General features: G+C 42.4%; 1 protein-coding gene and 1 non-coding gene across 3 annotated transcripts; both read right to left on the reverse strand.

Annotated features, from left to right (window-relative positions):
- Positions 1–225: 225 nt before the first annotated feature.
- Positions 226–11,900, reverse strand: LOC135515659 (N-acylneuraminate cytidylyltransferase). 2 transcript variants are annotated; one of them, XM_064939328.1, is made up of 9 exons: positions 11,283–11,900; positions 10,220–10,362; positions 9,456–9,611; positions 8,821–8,954; positions 7,527–7,621; positions 6,884–7,055; positions 3,684–3,849; positions 1,816–1,877; positions 1,394–1,531 (listed from the first exon to the last, which is right to left on the reverse strand). In XM_064939328.1, the coding sequence occupies exons 1-8, from the start codon at positions 11,501–11,503 to the stop codon at positions 1,831–1,833; spliced, it is 1,134 nt and encodes a 377-aa protein (XP_064795400.1). In that variant the 5' UTR covers positions 11,504–11,900; the 3' UTR covers positions 1,394–1,531; positions 1,816–1,830. The 2 variants fall into 2 exon arrangements, with proteins under 2 accessions (XP_064795399.1, XP_064795400.1); XM_064939327.1 differs by lacking the exon at positions 1,816–1,877 and having other exon boundaries at positions 226–1,531; positions 11,283–11,860.
- Positions 11,901–13,595: 1,695 nt separating this feature from the next.
- LOC135516600 (U4 spliceosomal RNA) lies at positions 13,596–13,736 on the reverse strand. Its single transcript, XR_010451947.1, has one exon. It is a non-coding gene; the product is annotated as a U4 spliceosomal RNA (small nuclear RNA).
- Between the last annotated feature and the right edge of the window lie 5,078 nt (positions 13,737–18,814).

The following is an 18,814-nucleotide window of genomic DNA, read 5'->3' on the forward strand; positions in this document are numbered from 1 at the left end:
GTGAAAGCCTGAACAGGAAAGCATGTGAAACTTCTTGATGGTTGTACAAGGTTAATGTTGTCATCCTGTTCTTTCCCCCAACTGAAGTTTGATGAGGCACTACACTGCCATCTGGTGGCAAGATGTATGTGAACCACCCCATCAGATATAACTCCATACCACAATCTTGAAGGTGTAAGGCTAAAGTCATTTCTAGAATAGTTCAGATTAAAGCAGGGGAATAAGAAAGTGTTTCTTACGTTTATGATCATATATAATTTGACAAACAAATTGCAGGCAAAATACAAAAGTAAACACCCCAAACAACAAGAATCTCAGTGCAACTCCATGTTAATGTCCTAATACTTTCCCCCCAAAATTAAGTCATAACCTTAAAAAGTGTAGAGAAAAACAATCAATCAATCTCAAGTAAATGAAAGGCCTCCTGTATACTACTTAATTTAAAATAAAGACATTCATTTTTGTCAACACAACCTGTAGCGATATAAAACCCAAACTACCGTGATCTGACAACCTGTAAAAACTAGCAATGGGCACAGTTATTCAAACAGACATTAGTATTCGTATACTTGCGAGAGTATTAACACAATTAAATCACAGGCCTATTTCAACAAAATCAAGGCTTCATCTTAACGGAATAAAATGATCTATGGGACATTTCTACACTCATGACATTTGGAATTCTTCATTTAATAAAACGTCACAAATGTGAATATAGTTAAAAAAATACATACGGTATTAGCCTACACAGGTTTCACTTAGCTTGCTGTTGTTGACACTACAGCCAGAGGCTCCATGTGTAGCAACGTGAAGTGGGAGATCTCTAAGCAATGAAAGAAAAGTTGAATTAAAATGACAGAATTAAGTAAACTAAATGAGGAGTAGCCTACAATGAGCAACCTTCAGTATAGGCTGTTTAATCTGAACAGGGTTGTTGTGGATCAGGACAGTAAAGACATGCACTGCCATATTGGATGCTAGATAACCTATGGCATTTACAAGTGTCTAACTAGCGCGAGTCAGTGGCTACTTTTTCTCTCCCTCCTTTGTCTCACACCCCTGGTCCCTGTCCCCACAGTATCCCCCGAGTCCTGCAGGCTGCGCAGCAAACAAGTGTCCATGATTAAAACTATCGAGATAAAATGTCATGATATTATTTCTAATGCCTATCCCTACTTTAGAACACATTCTAGAGTTTAGAATGGATCTCTGTGACTTTAGAACACATTCTAGAGTTTAGAATGGATCTCTGTGACTTTAGAACACATTCTAGAGTTCAGAATGTATTTCTGTGACTTTAGAACACATTCTAGAGTTTAGAATGTATTTCTGTGGATGCGGTCCTGTTCCATCTGAGACTTGGCCTTCTTCTTGAGCAGCAGGATGTGTTCAGAAAACTCCCTCACAGCCCCCAGGCCTGCAGCACTGTGGCAGGAGTATTTAGCAGCGTTGATCGCCACCACTGGGGCGTCCCGGGGTACTGCACTCAGCCCAGCCAGGTTCAGACAGTCAACATCTGGTGCATCATTACCTGTAGGAGGGAGAGATGGAGGGATGAAATGTTTCTATTAAAAGTGTCCATAAGGTGGTTCTTGAAGTATTCTTAGGATGATTAATTAGTATGTTGCAAAAACATAACAAAAACATGCAAAAATATGACATGATTTAAGATAATCATATTTATTTTGATATAGTTTCTGATTTTGGGCTTAGGGATATCATAGAATTTGAATTACAGAAATCAACTAAATTTGATTCAATTGAAATTGAATCCCAAATTCTCCAAGATTTGACTGCTGGCACCTCCCTTCTCACCTTGGTTGTAAATATTCAGTGACTGGCAGTGGCATGCAAATGAAGTTTTCTGCAGTGGTAGTCTAGCATACACGCAGAGGGGAAATACACATGATCACTGAACCAAAACTGGACTCTGAATCAAATATACTAAATAGTTTCCCCCCCGTCTCCCCTTACTAATAGATACTCTATTTAATCAGACAGTTTCCCCCTGTCTCCCCTTACTAATAGATACTCTATTTAATCAGACAGTTTCCCCCCCGTCTCCCCTTACTAATAGATACTCTATTTAATCAGTTTCCCCCCGTGTCCCCTTACTAATAGATACTCTATTTAATCAGACAGTTTCCCCCTGTCTCCCCTTACTAATACTCTATTTAATCAGACAGTTTCCCCCTGTCTCCCCTTACTAATAGATACTCTATTTAATCAGACAGTTTCCCCCTGTCTCCCCTTACTAATAGATACTCTATTTAATCAGACAGTTTCCCCCTGTCTCCCCTTACTAATAGATACTCTATTTAATCAGACAGCTTCCCCCTGTCTCCCCTTACTAATAGATACTCTATTTAATCAGACAGTTTCCCCCTGTCTCCCCTTACTAATAGATACTCTATTTAATCAGACAGTTTCCCCCCGTCTCCCCTTACCAATAGATACTCTATTTAATCAGACAGTTTCCCCCTGTCTCCCCTTACTAATAGATACTCTATTTAATCAGACAGTTTCCCCCCGTCTCCCCTTACTAATAGAGGAGCTATTTAATCAGACAGTTTCCCCCTGTCTCCCCTTACTAATAGATACTCTATTTAATCAGACAGTTTCCCCCCCATCTCCCCTTACCAACAGATACTCTTTTTAAATCAGACAGCTTCCCCCTGTCTCTCCTTACTAATAGATACTCTATTTAATCAGACAGTTTTTAATCCAGTTTCCCTGTCTCCCCTTACTAATAGATACTCTATTTAATCAGACAGTTTCCCCCCATCTCCCCTTACCAACAGATACTCTTTTTAAATCAGACAGCTTCCCCCTGTCTCTCCTTACTAATAGATACTCTATTTAATCAGACAGTTTCCCCCTGTCTCCCCTTACTAATAGATACTCTATTTAATCAGACAGTTTCCCCCTGTCTCCCCTTACCAATAGATACTCTATTTAATCAGACAGTTTCCCCCTGTCTCCCCTTACCAATAGAGGAGCTATTTAATCAGACAGTTTCCCCCTGTCTCCCCTTACTAATAGAGGAGCTATTTAATCAGACAGTTTCCCCCTGTCTCCCCTTACTAATAGATACTCTATTTAATCAGACAGTTTCCCCCCGTCTCCCCTTACCAATAGATACTCTTTTTAAATCAGACAGCTTCCCCCTGTCTCTCCTTACTAATAGAGGAGCTATTTAATCAGACAGCTTCCCCCTGTCTCTCCTTACTAATAGAGGAGCTATTTAATCAGACAGTTTCCCCCTGTCTCCCCTTACTAATAGATACTCTATTTAATCAGACAAGTTATTTATGAGTGAAGAACTTACAATCACTTCCTGGCAAGAGAGAACAGAGGGATGAGAGGAGAGAGATGAAGGGTTGAGAAGATAAAGAGAGAGATAAGGAGGAGTGAAACAGGGAATGAGGAGATACTGTTCCATAACAGGGTATAGTGTGGTCACCATGACAATCACAATCAAGTTCAACTGGTTCAAACTTTACTGTTGACATTTACTGTCTGATAGTTTCATTGATACGTGGTTATCAAACACCGCTGCTACGGTCACATTCAAACTGTGCTATATAACTAACTACTAGTAGTAGTCGTAGTAGCAGTAGTAGTAGTAGTAGTAGCAGCAGTAGTAGCAGTAAATTGTTAATTGAAAATAACAGTGAGTTTACCCATATAGGCAACCTCCTTCCAGTCCAGATCCTTGTCGTCCATCATGGCTTTGACCTCACCCTGGATGTCCTTGCCCAGCTGCCTGACCTCGCAGCCTGTCCTCTGGGATAGATTGTCAGCCAGGGCCTTGGTCACAGGGTCCTCACCGGACGAGATCAAGATCACCTGGAAGAAAGACAATAATAGTAGAAAACATTTTCATACTGAGACAAACCGATCTGTTCTGGGATGGCCTGGTTCGACATCCACCATGGTTTCTGGAAGCCTGTTGGAAAGGACAGTGAGAGAAGAAAACAGCCTGGCCAGCACAGCACGGTTGGGCCAATAATGTGTAGAAGGATGTCATTTGAGAAGTGTTCTCTTAGAGGGTATGATGAAACTCAAACTAATAAAGTCACATGACGGAGTAAATAGTATCCTATGTGTGTGTTTAATGGGCGGTGGTTTCAGTCATAAACTGTGGCCTAAATCTAGGAGCAGCCGGTGTGAAACATCCTGTTCTGGTAAGAGCTTAGCAAAGCAAACCGAACTGGTTCTACCTAACTTCCTGTATCTTTAATATTGGCCACAAAGCCAAACAAGGGACACCGGGTAGCCTAGCGGGTTACAGCGTTGGGCCAGTAACCCAACCCGATGATTACTAGGTGAAAAGGCTGTCAATGTGCCCTTGACCAAGGCACTTAACCCTACTTGCTCATGTAAGTCGCTCTGGCTGATTGTCAGCTAAATGACTAAAATGTAAAATGATAGGATTGTTTTTTGTTTATTTTATAGTAGCTTAATGTTGCTTCAAGTTGAACATGTTAAGAGAGGTTAACTGTCACTGCCCAGAAAGAATGGTGTCAGCTATGACAAGACACCTTGAGGTAGATTGTTTTTCTTTTGGTTATTAAAACAGCAGAAGGTGGAGTGGATTTCCAGGCATTCAGAAAGCATTCAGTCCCTTCCCTTCTCCCACATGTTGTTATGTTACAGCCTTTTTCTCAAATTGATTAAATTAAACATCTCTCTGGTGTGTGTGTGTGTTCTATATCTGTACCTCCACCCCCTCTCTCTGGTGTGTGTGTTTGTTCTATATGTTCTATATCTGAACCTCCACCCCCGCTCTCTGCAGTGTGTGTGTTCTATATCTGTACCTCCACCCCCTCTCTCTGGTGTGTGTGTTTGTTCTATATGTTCTATATCTGAACCTCCACCCCCGCTCTCTGCAGTGTGTGTTTGTTCTATATCTGTACCTCCACCCCCTCTCTCTGGTGTGTGTGTTTGTTCTATATGTTCTGTATCTGTACCTCCACCCCCTCTCTGCAGTGTGTGTGTTCTATATGTTCTGTATCTGTACCTCCACCCCCTCTCTCTGCAGTGTGTGTTTGTTCTATATCTGTACCTCCACCCCCTCTCTCTGCAGTGTGTGTGTTCTATATGTTCTATATCTACAGTATCTGTACCTCCACCCCCTCTCTCTGCAGTGTGTGTTTGTTCTATATGTTCTGTATCTACAGTATCTGTACCTCCACCCCCTCTCTGCAGTGTGTGTGTTCTATATGTTCTATATCTACAGTATCTGTACCTCCACCCCCTCTCTCTGCAGTGTGTGTTTGTTCTATATGTTCTATATCTACAGTATCTGTACCTCCACCCCCTCTCTCTGCAGTGTGTGTTTGTTCTATATGTTCTGTATCTGTACCTCCACCCCCCCTCTCTGCAGTGTGTGTGCTCTACATGTTCTGTATCTGTACCTCCACCCCCTCTCTCTGCAGTGTGTGTTTGTTCTATATGTTCTGTATCTGTACCTCCACCCCCTGTCTCTGCAGTGTGTGTGTTCTATATGTTCTATATCTACAGTATCTGTACCTCCACCCCCTCTCTCTGCAGTGTGTGTTTGTTCTATATGTTCTATATCTACAGTATCTGTACCTCCACCCCCTCTCTCTGCAGTGTGTGTTTGTTCTATATGTTCTATATCTACAGTATCTGTACCTCCACCCCCTCTCTCTGCAGTGTGTGTTTGTTCTATATGTTCTGTATCTGTACCTCCACTCCCTCTCTCTGCAGTGTGTGTGTTCTATATGTTCTGTATCTGTACCTCCACCCCCTCTCTCTGCAGTGTGTGTTTGTTCTATATGTTCTGTATCTGTACCTCCACCCCCTCTCTCTGCAGTGTGTGTTTGTTCTATATGTTCTGTATCTGTACCTCCACCCCCTCTCTCTGCAGTGTGTGTGTTCTATATGTTCTATATCTACAGTATCTGTACCTCCACCCCTCTCTCTGCAGTGTGTGTGTTCTATATGTTCTATATCTACAGTATCTGTTCTGTATCTCCACCCCACCCTCTCTGCAGTGTGTGTTTGTTCTATATGTTCTGTATCTGTACCTCCACCCCCTCTCTGCAGTGTGTGTGTTCTATATGTTCTGTATCTGTACCTCCACCCCTCTCTCTGCAGTGTGTGTTTGTTCTATATGTTCTGTATCTGTACCTCCACCCCTCTCTCTGCAGTGTGTGTGTTCTATATGTTCTGTATCTACAGTATCTGTACCTCCACCCCCTCTCTGCAGTGTGTGTTTGTTCTATATGTTCTGTATCTGTACCTCCACCCCTCTCTCTGCAGTGTGTGTTTGTTCTATATCTTCTACCCCTATCTGCAGTATCTGTACCTCCACCCCCTCTCTCTGCAGTGTGTGTTTGTTCTATATGTTCTGTATCTGTACCTCCACCCCTCTCTCTGCAGTGTGTGTGTTCTATATGTTCTGTACCTCCACCCCCTCTCTCTGCAGTGTGTGTTTGTTCTATATGTTCTGTATCTGTACCTCCACCCCTCTCTCTGCAGTGTGTGTGTTCTATATGTTCTGTATCTGTACTCCACCCCCTCTCTCTGCAGTGTGTGTGTTCTATATGTTCCACCCCCTATCTGCAGTGTATCTATATCTGTACCTCCACCCCTCTCTCTGCAGTGTGTGTGTTCTATATGCAGTAGACCTCCACCCCTCTCTCTGCAGTGTGTGTGTTCTATATCTGTACCTCCACCCCTCTCTCTGCAGTGTGTGTGTTCTATATCTACAGTATCTGTACCTCCACCCCCTCTCTCTGCAGTGTGTGTGTTCTATATGTTCTGTATCTGGACCCCCTCCAGTGTGTGTGTTCTATATCCCTCCACCCCCTCTCTCTGCAGTGTGTGTGTTCTATATATACAGTATCTGTACCTCCACCCCCTCTCTCTGCAGCATGCGGATACCCATAGTATCTCTGGTGTTGACTGAGACCATCTCCTCTCCAGAGACAGAGATGAGGACGCGGCCGTCAGTCAGACAGCCGGAGACGTTACACAGCAGCAGACGCACCACCTCAGGCTTGTCCAGGCCAAAGTAACCAAACCTGGACAGGAACAACACACATAGAGAAATACATTTGGACAACCACTCCCCTGTGTTACAGCATTGTTCATTGTGTTGCTTTACCACAAAATCTAATTATATTTAAAGTGCATTCAAATAAACACTTTCAGAGAGAGAGAGAGAGAGAGAGACAGACAGTGAGAGAGAGAGAGAGACAGAGACAGAGACAGAGAGAGACAGAGAGAGACAGAGAGACAGAGACAGACAGAGAGACAGAGACAGACAGACAGAGACAGACAGAGACAGAGAGACAGACAGAGAGAGAGACAGAGAGAGAGAGACAGAGAGAGAGACAGAGAGAGACAGAGAGAGAGAGAGAGACAGACAGAGACAGAGACAGAGAGAGAGACAGACAGAGACACAGAGACAGACAGTGAGACAGAGGTGGTTCGGAGTGAATGACTTCAACAGAGAGTGAACTTGAAATTCTAGGTCAGTGATTTCAGACTACCTCAGTACTCTCTGTTCTGCCACGGGCCAGTCGATATCCACATCAATATCCACACTGTACTCTGGCAGCATCTCATAGTAAGCCCACTTCCCCCCCTGAGAAAGACAACAACACAAAGGGCATTTCTATTAGTATTCAAAACAACACCAGTTGTTTCGAATATCTAGTAGTATCACAGATCAGTCCATCTCTCAGTGTGTATGTTGGAAATATGGAAATAAGGAAATCTGCTTTGTCACCAGCAGCAGCAGAGATAAACATCTGGGCCTGTATCTAGGATCAGGTCCTCCCTGTCCACATCATCTTAGTCATTGTGGTTGTGTTAGAAGTGGATATTTGTTCATCTCATAGCCACTACAGCATACAGAGTGTTATTGTTGGGGAATGTTACTAATAAACTAATGAAGAGGAATTTCTCTCTCACACACACACACACAAGGATTAAGGTTGGATGGACTAGACACACACACACACTACAGGCTCTCCTATGCTGAACATGCAAAAATGAATTGAGTAACTATTGACTGTGACCAACTAATAACCAGGCTGATGAGGCCTTCAGAACCGATCCTTGTTTAAACTTTAAAAACAGCAGAATAGTGAAAACCCTTATTGGCCAAAACAACATGTATGTCGAGACAGAAGAGCTGGCTGGCTGGACTGGCCAGACTGCAATATAAACCTGACGACCAATTACTTCACATATACTTCCAGAGTCTACAGACTGGTGTTGAAGATCATGTAGAACACTCGTTCCTCATCAAGCAGCTGAACACTAGTTTGGGTCTTATTCGACAAACCCCATGGTTTACTCTGCCTATTACCAGACCACTGTTTCTATAATACCTTTTCTTGATATGATTCATCTTCTCCTGTATGTACAAACGTCACTTATATTTTACATACAGCCTCCCCACAGTGTATATTAACCAATCAAGTAGCAGTCTTGTGTGACAATTAAAGGAGGAACTCTCCTGCGGTCCACTACAGGGTAGTGGGTTCTACTCCTGGGACCACCATACTTATGTCTGCAAGCATGACTACGTCGCTGTGGATACAAATGACATATCTGCTAAATGGCATAAGTTATTATATTAAATCAACAGGTTTATAATTCTCTCATTATCATCCCTGTGTGTATTGTCCTGCGTACATCATGGTATTAAAGAAGTTGAAGTTCAGATGGTCTCCTCACTATTCTTTCAATCGAAAAGGGAAAACTGATCCTGGACCAGCACTCCTTCCTGAGGCGCTTTGTGAATATGGGTCCCTTTAGGGGCGTGGTGAAAATTACCTGCAAAACACCTTCCTCTATAAGGGCTCTGGTGGAAAAATAGAAAGATCCGTTCTCACACAGCTCTCCATCCCAGTCCTGTCTCCGGGGCCTGTTGGATGGATCCAGGTTGAGAGGCTGGGTGGCTACACTACCTGAACAGGAGAGAGAACACATCATCATTATGACTTGATAGGAAATAGTCTGGTTTCTGGTTATAACCTGGTCAGGAGACAAACTCACTTGTTTAATCACACCCACATCTCTCTATTGTGATACAGTCACGTGGACAGGAAAAACTCCTGACCCTACTTCAAATCACATTGTATTGGTCACATACACATGGTTAGCAGATGTTAATGCGAGTGTAGCGAAATGCTTGTGCTTCTAGTTCTGACAGTGCAGTAATATCTAACAAGTAATCTAACAATTCCACAACAACTACCTTATACACACAACTCTAGAGGGATGGAATTATAAAGTAGCTTAGGGGTGTTTTCCCCCCACAGAGATTAAGCCTAATCCTGGACAACAAATCATTTTCTATGGAGATTCTCCATTGATCTTGCTTTTTAATCCAGCATTAGGGTTAATCTGTATCCTGGAAACCATGCCTAAGTGTAAGGTCCTAAACATAACACATGGCTGTCCTGTACCTCCTTTCTTCACCTCCTGCCAGCGGAAGTGGTGTCGTCGGACCACGGAGAAGACGGACGTGAAGCCCTGCTTGGTGATCATCTCCAGGGCCTCCTTCAGGTGGAAGGGGTGCAGGCAGGGAGACGTGGCCTGGATGTGACAGATCACATCCACCACTGGAGGTGGACAACACACAGCAGACTATGAGATACCAGAAGACTATGAGAAACAGTATGAGATTTGAATAATCTTGTATATGCTGCCACTGTTGTCAATTGAAGCTATGGAGTGGGTCCCACTTTATTGGGATAAACCCAAATGTTGCCTCATAGATCACAATGAATAAGACTACATGGACGGGGGGACCTGATCCTAGATCAGTATTCCTACTCTGAGATACTTGATACATGCCGTCCCAGAGCCTTAGTCAAGCTAGTGGCTAAACAAGTTCTGCATATATTACATTATCAGCTGACATCTATAACAAAGCGCTGCCAAACAGTAATTACAAAGATAGTTGAAGTGTCACAAAGGGTGTGGTTCTGTCACAATAAAATGTAACCAACGTTGACACTGTTGCCACAGAGAATCTTCCTCACGCCTCCCTCCTTGTCTCCTTCTCACAGCACATTGGAGCAGAAGATCTGATCTCAATACGCATTAGATCTAAGTGGAGGAACCTCAGATCCTCCACTCAGATCTCCTCCACAAATGAGTTTTGAAAAGGAGACAAGGAGAGAGGACACAAGGAATCAAGGAAATACAATTGACATTCACCCCCTACCTGGGTTTAATCGGGCGAATTCCTGGATGGTGTCAAGAGAGCTGGAGGAGTCTTTGGACACCTCTGGGCTCCTGCGGTGAACCTGAGCTCCCCATGCCTTGGCTACCTTCTCAATGTCATCATGGTCAGTTGATACCCACACACTGGGAGAAAGAACGGAACAAGTTGATTCCTCAGGCTTTGTAACAAGTAGGCTGCATCAGTGCAATCCAGTCTTGTGTGGCCAAGCCCAAACCAGGGGGTTCATTCAGAGACTGTACACTAACTTTCAAATAACAATATTATCCATGCACCCAAAACAAGAATGTCAACATGCTTTCTCAAATTTAAAAATACTAGTTTAGTATAGAATACTACAGTACTTAAAATAGAATTCTGTAATAAACTGTAGTATATCCCTTGCTCATGTGTAGTACTTAGTAGAGAATGCTGTAGTATACTATAGTAAATACTACAGTAGTATCTGCAAAAAACACTAGTAAATGCTACAGTAATGTGCCCAAAAACACTACCCATTTTAACTATAGTAAATACTACAGTAATTTGCATATACCCTGCCCATTCTCCTCCTCCATAACCCCATAAGTGAGAAACCCACATGCCAAGTATAGCCCACGTATTGTGTTCCCTACAGTTCGAAGAGTAAAGTGCTGACCTATCTGTTCACACCCCAGTCCTATCTACCTACAGGTTATGGAAAATTAGCTCTTTTACTATGTATCTAGTAAGGAGAAAAAGCCTCCACTTCTATGTCAAAGATATAAAAACAAAAACACTATAGTAAATACTACAGTCCGCAAAACACTACATGATACTATAGTATATACTAGTTATTTTACTACAATATGTATACTATAGTTAACTGTAAATAATACACTACACTACAGTGAATAATACAGTAAAGTCCGCAAAAACACTACAGTGAATATTATAGTATTAATATCATAGTATACTAGCATGTTTTATGTGGGTTGTCATGTAGCTAGCCAAGCTTCTATCAAAGCAACTCCGTATACAGTAGTTAGATTGAAAGACATTTGACTATGAGATTGAACTGAATTACCTGTCAAACTGTTTGGAGTCCACTGCAGCTCTCAGAACCCATCCGATGAGGGGGACACCGGCGAGCATTTTGATATTCTTCAGGGGGATCCCCTTACTGCCTCCCCTCGCCAGGATCAGGGCTGCGATGTGTCTCTTCTCACCGCTGTCTTTGATAACCTTTGCTTTTCTGTCTCTCACATCTCCGATGCCGGATCGCGTTCGTTTTCTTGCAGCGGCCATTGTAAAGGGTCACTCGGTAGCCCAGTGGGAGGTTAAGAAGACGTGGCGGTATCACTGTAACTTAGCTAGCTAACTAACTAACCAATAACGTTAGCGGTAGCTATGTGTAGCAGTCGGCTGATGAATCTTGCTAGCTACGTCTTGTGTTCTAGTTCACTGTAGCTAGCTAGGTATTTAGGTTACAATATATACTACTGACTACACTGTCAGTAGTATACACTGAAGGACGGCCTATTAATCCTACAAATACTACATTTATAAACAGAAAAAGTGGCGTATTATGATATTTCATTGTGGCTACGAAATCAGAAAGAACGTCGCCATAGAATTGTACCGTAATGATTGAGGTCAATGCGTTAAAAACTATGATGGCGATCAATATTATCGACACGAGGATACCTACGGTGCAAAATGGTAGACGCATGTCCAATGTCTATTTTCTCAATCACAGAACTCCAGGTTTCAATATTGCACAAAATAATGTAAATGTACTCATCATAGACAACAATTCAATTGCGCTAGCCAACCAAACAGCAGTACTTACGGTAAAGTATTTACTACTTCAAGCTGGAACGACTCTGTGCAGTGCGCGTGTGCAATAACTTTTTTATAATTTTTAGAAACGTTGGCAAAGGGTAAAGTCTACTATTTTACTGATTGTAGTTTTGGAAACATAAAAATGTATGGCGATAAGATGATACGTCTGATACCGGGAGCTCGGAGTCATGCATCGAAATCGTTAAGCAGTGTGCCGATATTTGTATCGCTTTATCGGAAACACGTTATCAATGACCTCCAAAGATGTGTTTTGTCGAATAACCACTGTCGAAACGTTGGTAATTAAATGTTTGCGTCTGAGCTCCTAGAGTGTGCGGCTCTTTTATTTTCAAGTTTGTCGAATAAAACCACCTGATTGGTTTGGTATTCGTTTCAGTAGAATATGAAAAGGCTTATTTTGATCAGCAGGTGCCACTAGTGTACACTATGTTGATTAAAGCCTCGTGTAATTAACCTATGTTCGACACAATTGTATGGAAATGCTGAATGCTTCAGGAAGCTTCGTTTCCCCATCACGAGCTTCATCGATTAGTAAATGTGCAGAATTTCTGCAAAAATATTTCTACACCCACTGCGGGGCACTGGGCTTCCTCGCATCACCATATTTGGTAGTGAGTGGAAACGCCAAACGGATACTTCACATTAAATTTTATACATCCGGTGAAATATCTGGTTCATTATTCTACAGATTTTAATCTACCACTGTAGAATACATTCAAAAAACTTTAAAGTACTAGTAGTTTTGGGGGGTCTGTACTTTACTATTTATATTTTTGGCTACTTTTACTTTACTACATTCCATAAGAAAATATTGTGCTTTTTACTCCATACATATATATTCCTTAACACCCAAAAGTACTCGTTACATTTTGAACGCTTAGCAGGACAGGAAAATTGTCGAATTCACATGCTTATTAAAGAGAACATCCCTGGTCATCCCTATTGCCTCTGATCTGGCGGACTCCCTAAACACACATGCTTCGTTTGTAAAATGTCTGAGCGTTGGGAATTTGCACCTGGCTTTCCGTAAATACAGAAAATGTTTGCATAATATAAGTAATTTGAAATTATTTGTAGTTGTACTTTTGATACTTAAGTATATTTTAGAAAATGGCATGTATTTTTTAAAAACCAAATACTTTTACTCAAGTAGTATTTTAGTGGGTGACTTTCACTTTACTTGAGTCATTTTCTATTGGGGTAATTTTATTTTTCCTGCTCTCACTCAGTAGTAGCAACATAAAACCAACTACCGGTAAACAGCGGGGGAAAAACAGACAATATGAACAATATCCCACTAGATAGAAATCACTCTGATGTATGTAGCATAACTGGGACGCTAGACCTACACGCTGCATATAATTCAAACGTTCAATTCGTATTTTCATGGAAGTACAGAGATAACACTAATCTCATTTTGCAAATACGCACTTATTAATACATCTGCAAATAACGGCACATTCAATAAACTCCAGACAGAGATTACCACTACTGCGAGAACTCCTAACTTCTTCACTTTCAACAAGAATATCAGTCTCCTTAGAGACCGTCAAAAATTGCCAATGCCGACTATATTTCAAGTCGTCACGGCGGGGTATTGGGTAAAGTTTTCAACTAGCAATAATCGCGCCTCGGATAGACCTCATAGGCTACGATACTGCCACTGCGCAAAGCTGATTCAAATCTTGAAAAAGGCAAGGTAGCCACCACAGAAGATACAATTCACGGAGACGGTTTATAATAACGCCGCGGTACAGTGTGGTGCTAATTTGTGTGCAATAGTAATATATTATGATTGAAATGTGTTCAAAACGTTTCGATAACCCGAGGTGTGCATAGTTTGTATTTTAAAAATAATAATGTCGCACATGACACCGCAATGCACGATGGGATGTGAAACATACAATTCTCACGGGTTCGTGCTTCTCAGATCCTTAGGACGTCCCTGCCCCATTGAAGTTGAAATTTAAACGGGTTAAGGGTTAGACGTTGAAGGTAGGGACGTCCCAAGGATTGTGGATAGAACTGACCAATTCTTATGTAAATATAGGATTGCACTGATCTGCAGGCAGTATCCCGTCCGGACGGATCCTAACAAGATGTGGAAATGTTTTGAACAGTCGTAGATAATTGTATATGTACGATGGCAAAATCAGATATCAGTACGATGACAACAGTACGATGACAATATTCCAACTTTTGAATATTTGCAGTCAGAGATTAGTGCCATTATTCCATAGGAATATTTTAAATTTCTACACAGCCTTACTACACATACCAATATCTGTACCGGGGAGCTGTATGGACCAGGGAGATGTGTCACTTTGCACCACCAGATGGAGGCATTTGCCTTGAATGTTCATTAGGCATTAGGCCCACTGTAGTAAAATCTACCAGTTCAACCGTCCAGGTCTGATGTCGGGAGATGACGTGGTACCCGGCCACTAGAGGCAACAGTGAGCACTGTTACCTTCACGTAGGTTTTGGTTTTGCTTGGGCATTGTGGACGGGGATGGCAGATGGGCTTAAGCATCATTCTCTGATTCCAAAGAGCCAAAGGTTGCAAATTGTTTTTGATATTTTTGTTTGAAGCCTATTCCAAACCGTTACCATTCAGAGTTAATGTCTAAGCTTAACCTTAAACACTTTGAAATGTGACGTTTGGAACAACTTAGAAATGTGACGTTGCAGAAACATGGACGTCTAATTCTGACAGTGAGACTGTGAGCTGTTTGAGATAAAAAAACTAGTCTAATACAGTTGTCATTCGGTGGTAAAGACACAAGGACACTGTTGTATATGAAGATAATTCATTAAGAACCATGTAAAGTGTAGTACTAATAGCTACCAAGGGTTTTCTCTGCCTATTATTTTGTTGAGATAACTTGGGAATAGTCTTCAGGGTCCCATTTTTACTAGTTAGCTAGCTAGGCTAACTTAAACCTCAAATTGGCAAACAAACCTAGCTAGCTAGCTATTTAGCAGCATAGGTAAGAAAACATGTTAGTTAATCAGGATAAATGCATTAAAGCTGCAATATGTAACTTTTGGGTGACCCAACCAAATTCACATAGAAATGTGAGTTATAGATACATCATTGAAAGCAAGTCTAAGAAGCGGTATATCTGTTCTATGTGCACTATTTCTATGCTACCCACGCCTACATTTCATTTGGTGTCTTTCACTTTGTTTTGTACAACAGCTTCAAACAGCTGAAAATACAATATTTAGGGTTATGGAAAATATATTTCACAGCGGTTTAGATGGTAAAATGATTTTCTACACTATACTTGCTTGTTTTGTCACATAAACTGTTAGAATTTTGGCAACCAGGAAATGGCGGAGAAATTTCTATACTGAACAAAAATATGAATGCAACATGTAAAGTGTTGGCCCCATGTTTCATGTGCTGAAATAAAGGATCCAATACATTTTCCATACGCACAAAAAGCATATTTCTGAAACATGTTGTGCACAAATTTGTTTACATCCCTGTTAGTGAGCATTTCTCCTTTTTTTTTACCTTTATTTTACTAGGCAAGTCAGTTAAGAACAAATTCTTATTTTCAATGACGGCCTAGGAACAGTGGGTTAAGTGCCTGTTCAGGGGTAGAACGACAGATTTTGTACCTTGTCAGCTCGGGGATTTGAACTTGCAACCTTTCGGTTACTAGTCCAATGCTCTAACCACTAGGCTACACTGCCGCTACACTTTGCCAAGATCATCCACCTGCCGGTGTTGCATATCAACAAGCTGATGAAACAGTGTGATCTTTACACAGGCACACCTTGTGCCGGTGGCAATAAAAGGCCACTCTATAATGTGCAGTATTGTCACACAACACAAGCATGCAATTAAATTGGCATGCCTACTGCAGAAATGTCCACCAGATCTATTGCCAGAGAATTTAATGTAATTTCTCTACCATAAGCCGCATCCAATGTCATTTTAGAGAATTTGGCAGTACATCCAACCAACCTCACAAACCCAGACTAGGGCTGGGCGATATGGCCAAAATCTCATATCCCAATATAGGTCATTTCATATCCAGATAACGATACATGTCCCGATATAGCAAATTTTCTGTAAATTCAATGAATAAATAGTTTATATAAAATGACCACGTGAAGGCCTATTTCTTATTACATTTTAAATTATACTCAACAAATAAAATGTACTACTCATATTTGATAATTTCTCCTTTTATTTAGAATGTTCAATTAAGCATGTAACAAAATATGAATGGATAAAATCTTAAAAGGTAAATAGAAAACACTTCAACTGTAGTTGCAAATAGGGCTGGGCAATATGACGATATATATTGTGTGACGATAGAAAATGTCTATCGTTTCATATTATGCTCTGTTTATTTCGTTGTGTCGCAAATCACACTCCTTACGCCAATATTTTGTCAATTGGACAACACTTTGCAAAATTTGCTCCACAAACATGGAGTGAACGTGGCCCAGAGCACGGAGACACGGAGCTCGTACCTACAAGAGGGGCTACTTCTGTCACATGGACGTGGTTTGGGTATGACAAGCATGACACGGAGCTCGTACCTACAAGAGGGGCTACTTCTGTCACATGGACGTGGTTTGGGTATGACAAGTCTGACACGGAGCTCGTACCTACAAGAGGGGCTACTTCTGTCACATGGACGTGGTTTGGGTACAAGACACGGAGCTGTGAGGGGCTGCTTCTGTCACATGGACGTGGTTTGGGTATGACAAGTATGACACGGAGCTCGTACCTACAAGAGGGGCTACTTCAAGTCTGACACGGAGCTCGTACCTACAAGAGGGCTACTTCTGTCAGATGGACGTGGTTTGGGTATGACAAGCATGACACGGAGCTCGTACCTACAAGAGGGCTACTTCTGTCAGATGGACGTGGTTTGGGTATGACAAGTCTGACACTACTTCTGTCACATGGACGTGGTTTGGGTATGTCAAGTCTGACACGGAGCTCGTACCTACAAGAGGGCTACTTCTGTCATATGGACGTGGTTTGGGTATGACAAGCATGACACGGACCAGGAAACTGGATGACAAGTCTGAGGCCGGTCCAGACAACAGGCTCAAACACCCCTGGACCTCTTACCACCTACACAATAATCATGTGAAACAGGCCGGTCCAGACAACAGGCTCAAACACCCCTAACCTCTTACCACCTACACAATAATCATGTGAAACAGGCCGGTCCAGACAACAGGCTCAAACAGACAACAGGCTCAGAACACCAAACACCCCTAACCTCTTACCACCTACACAATAATCATGTGGAACAGGCCGGTCCAGACAACAGGCTCAAACACCCCTAACCTCTTACCACCTACACAATAATCATGTGGAACAGGCCGGTCCAGACAACAGGCTCAAACACCACTAACCTCTTACCACCTACACAATAATCATGTGGAACAGGTCGGTCCAGACAACAGGCTCAAACACCCCTAACCTCTTACCACCTACACAATAATCATGTGGAACAGGCCGGTCCAGACAACAGGCTCAGACACCCCTAACCTCTCTTACCACCTACACAATAATCATGTGGAACAGGCCGGTCCAGACAACACCCCTAACTCTCTTACCACCTACACAATAATCATGTGGAACAGGCCGGTCCAGACAACAGGCTCAGACACCCCTACCCCTAACCTCTCTTACCAGGCTCAGACACCTACACCACCTACACAATAATCATGTGAAACAGGCCGGTCCAGACAACAGGCTCAAACACCCCTAACCTCTTACCACCTACACAATAATCATGTGAAACAGGCCGGTCCAGACAACAGGCTCAAACACCCCTAACCTCTTACCACCTACACAATAATCATGTGAAACAGGCCGGTCCAGACAACAGGCTCAGACACCCCTAACCTCTTACCACCTACACAATAATCATGTGGAACAGGCCGGTCCAGACAACAGGCTCAAACACCCCTAACCTCTTACCACCTACACAATAATCATGTGAAACAGGCCGGTCCAGACAACAGGCTCAAACACCCCTAACCTCTTACCACCTACACAATAATCATGTGGAACAGTATGGAGAGAGTCTACGGATGAGACCCCAAAAAGTCGGATGCTCAAAACAAACCCCTGACTCAGACGTTGCAAGAGGCTTTTGCCCGCGGCACAGCATATGGCAAATAATCACGACGATGGAAGGAGGTAACAGCTGCCGTTACAACTTACATCTGCAAAGACATGGCCCCAATTTACACGGTCGAGAAACTGCATTTTATTGATGGTAATTTAAATACACAGAGATACCGTGATGAGATCCTGAGGCCCATTGTCGTACCATTTATCCGCCGCCATCACCTCATGTTTCAGCATGATAATGCACGGCCCCATGTCGCAAGGATCTGTACACAATTCCTGGAAGCTGAAAATGTCCCAGTTCTTCCATGGCCTGCATACTCACCAGACATGCCACACATTGAGCATGTTTGGGATGCTCTGGGTCGATGTGTACGACAGCGCACACATCGATTACAGTTCCAGCCAATATCAAGCAACTTCCCACAGCGGGACAACATTCCACAGGCCACAATCAACAGCCTAGCCTGATCAACTCTATGCGAAGGAGATTTGTTGAGCTGCAAGAGCAAATAGTGGTCACACCAGATACTGACTGATTCACATCCCAACTTTTTTTGTTAAGGTATCTGGGACCAACAGATGCAAATCTGTATTCCCAGTCATATGAAATCCATAGATTAGGGCCGAATGAA

Source organism: Oncorhynchus masou, chromosome 27 (assembly GCF_036934945.1).
Source record: "Oncorhynchus masou masou isolate Uvic2021 chromosome 27, UVic_Omas_1.1, whole genome shotgun sequence".
NCBI lineage: Eukaryota > Metazoa > Chordata > Actinopteri > Salmoniformes > Salmonidae > Oncorhynchus > Oncorhynchus masou.

Excerpts from the sequence above, each read along its gene's own strand:
- LOC135515659 (XM_064939327.1), bottom strand. The coding sequence starts at position 11,503 with ATGGCCGCTGCAAGAAAACGAACGCGATCCGGCATCGGAGATGTGAGA. Across the intron at positions 8,955-9,455 it reads GCAGGAGGTGAAGAAAGGAG|GTAGTGTAGCCACCCAGCCT; the intron begins GTACAGGACAGC and ends TCTCCTGTTCAG. Across the intron at positions 7,622-8,820 it reads TAGAGGAAGGTGTTTTGCAG|GGGGGGAAGTGGGCTTACTA; the intron begins GTAATTTTCACC and ends TGTCTTTCTCAG.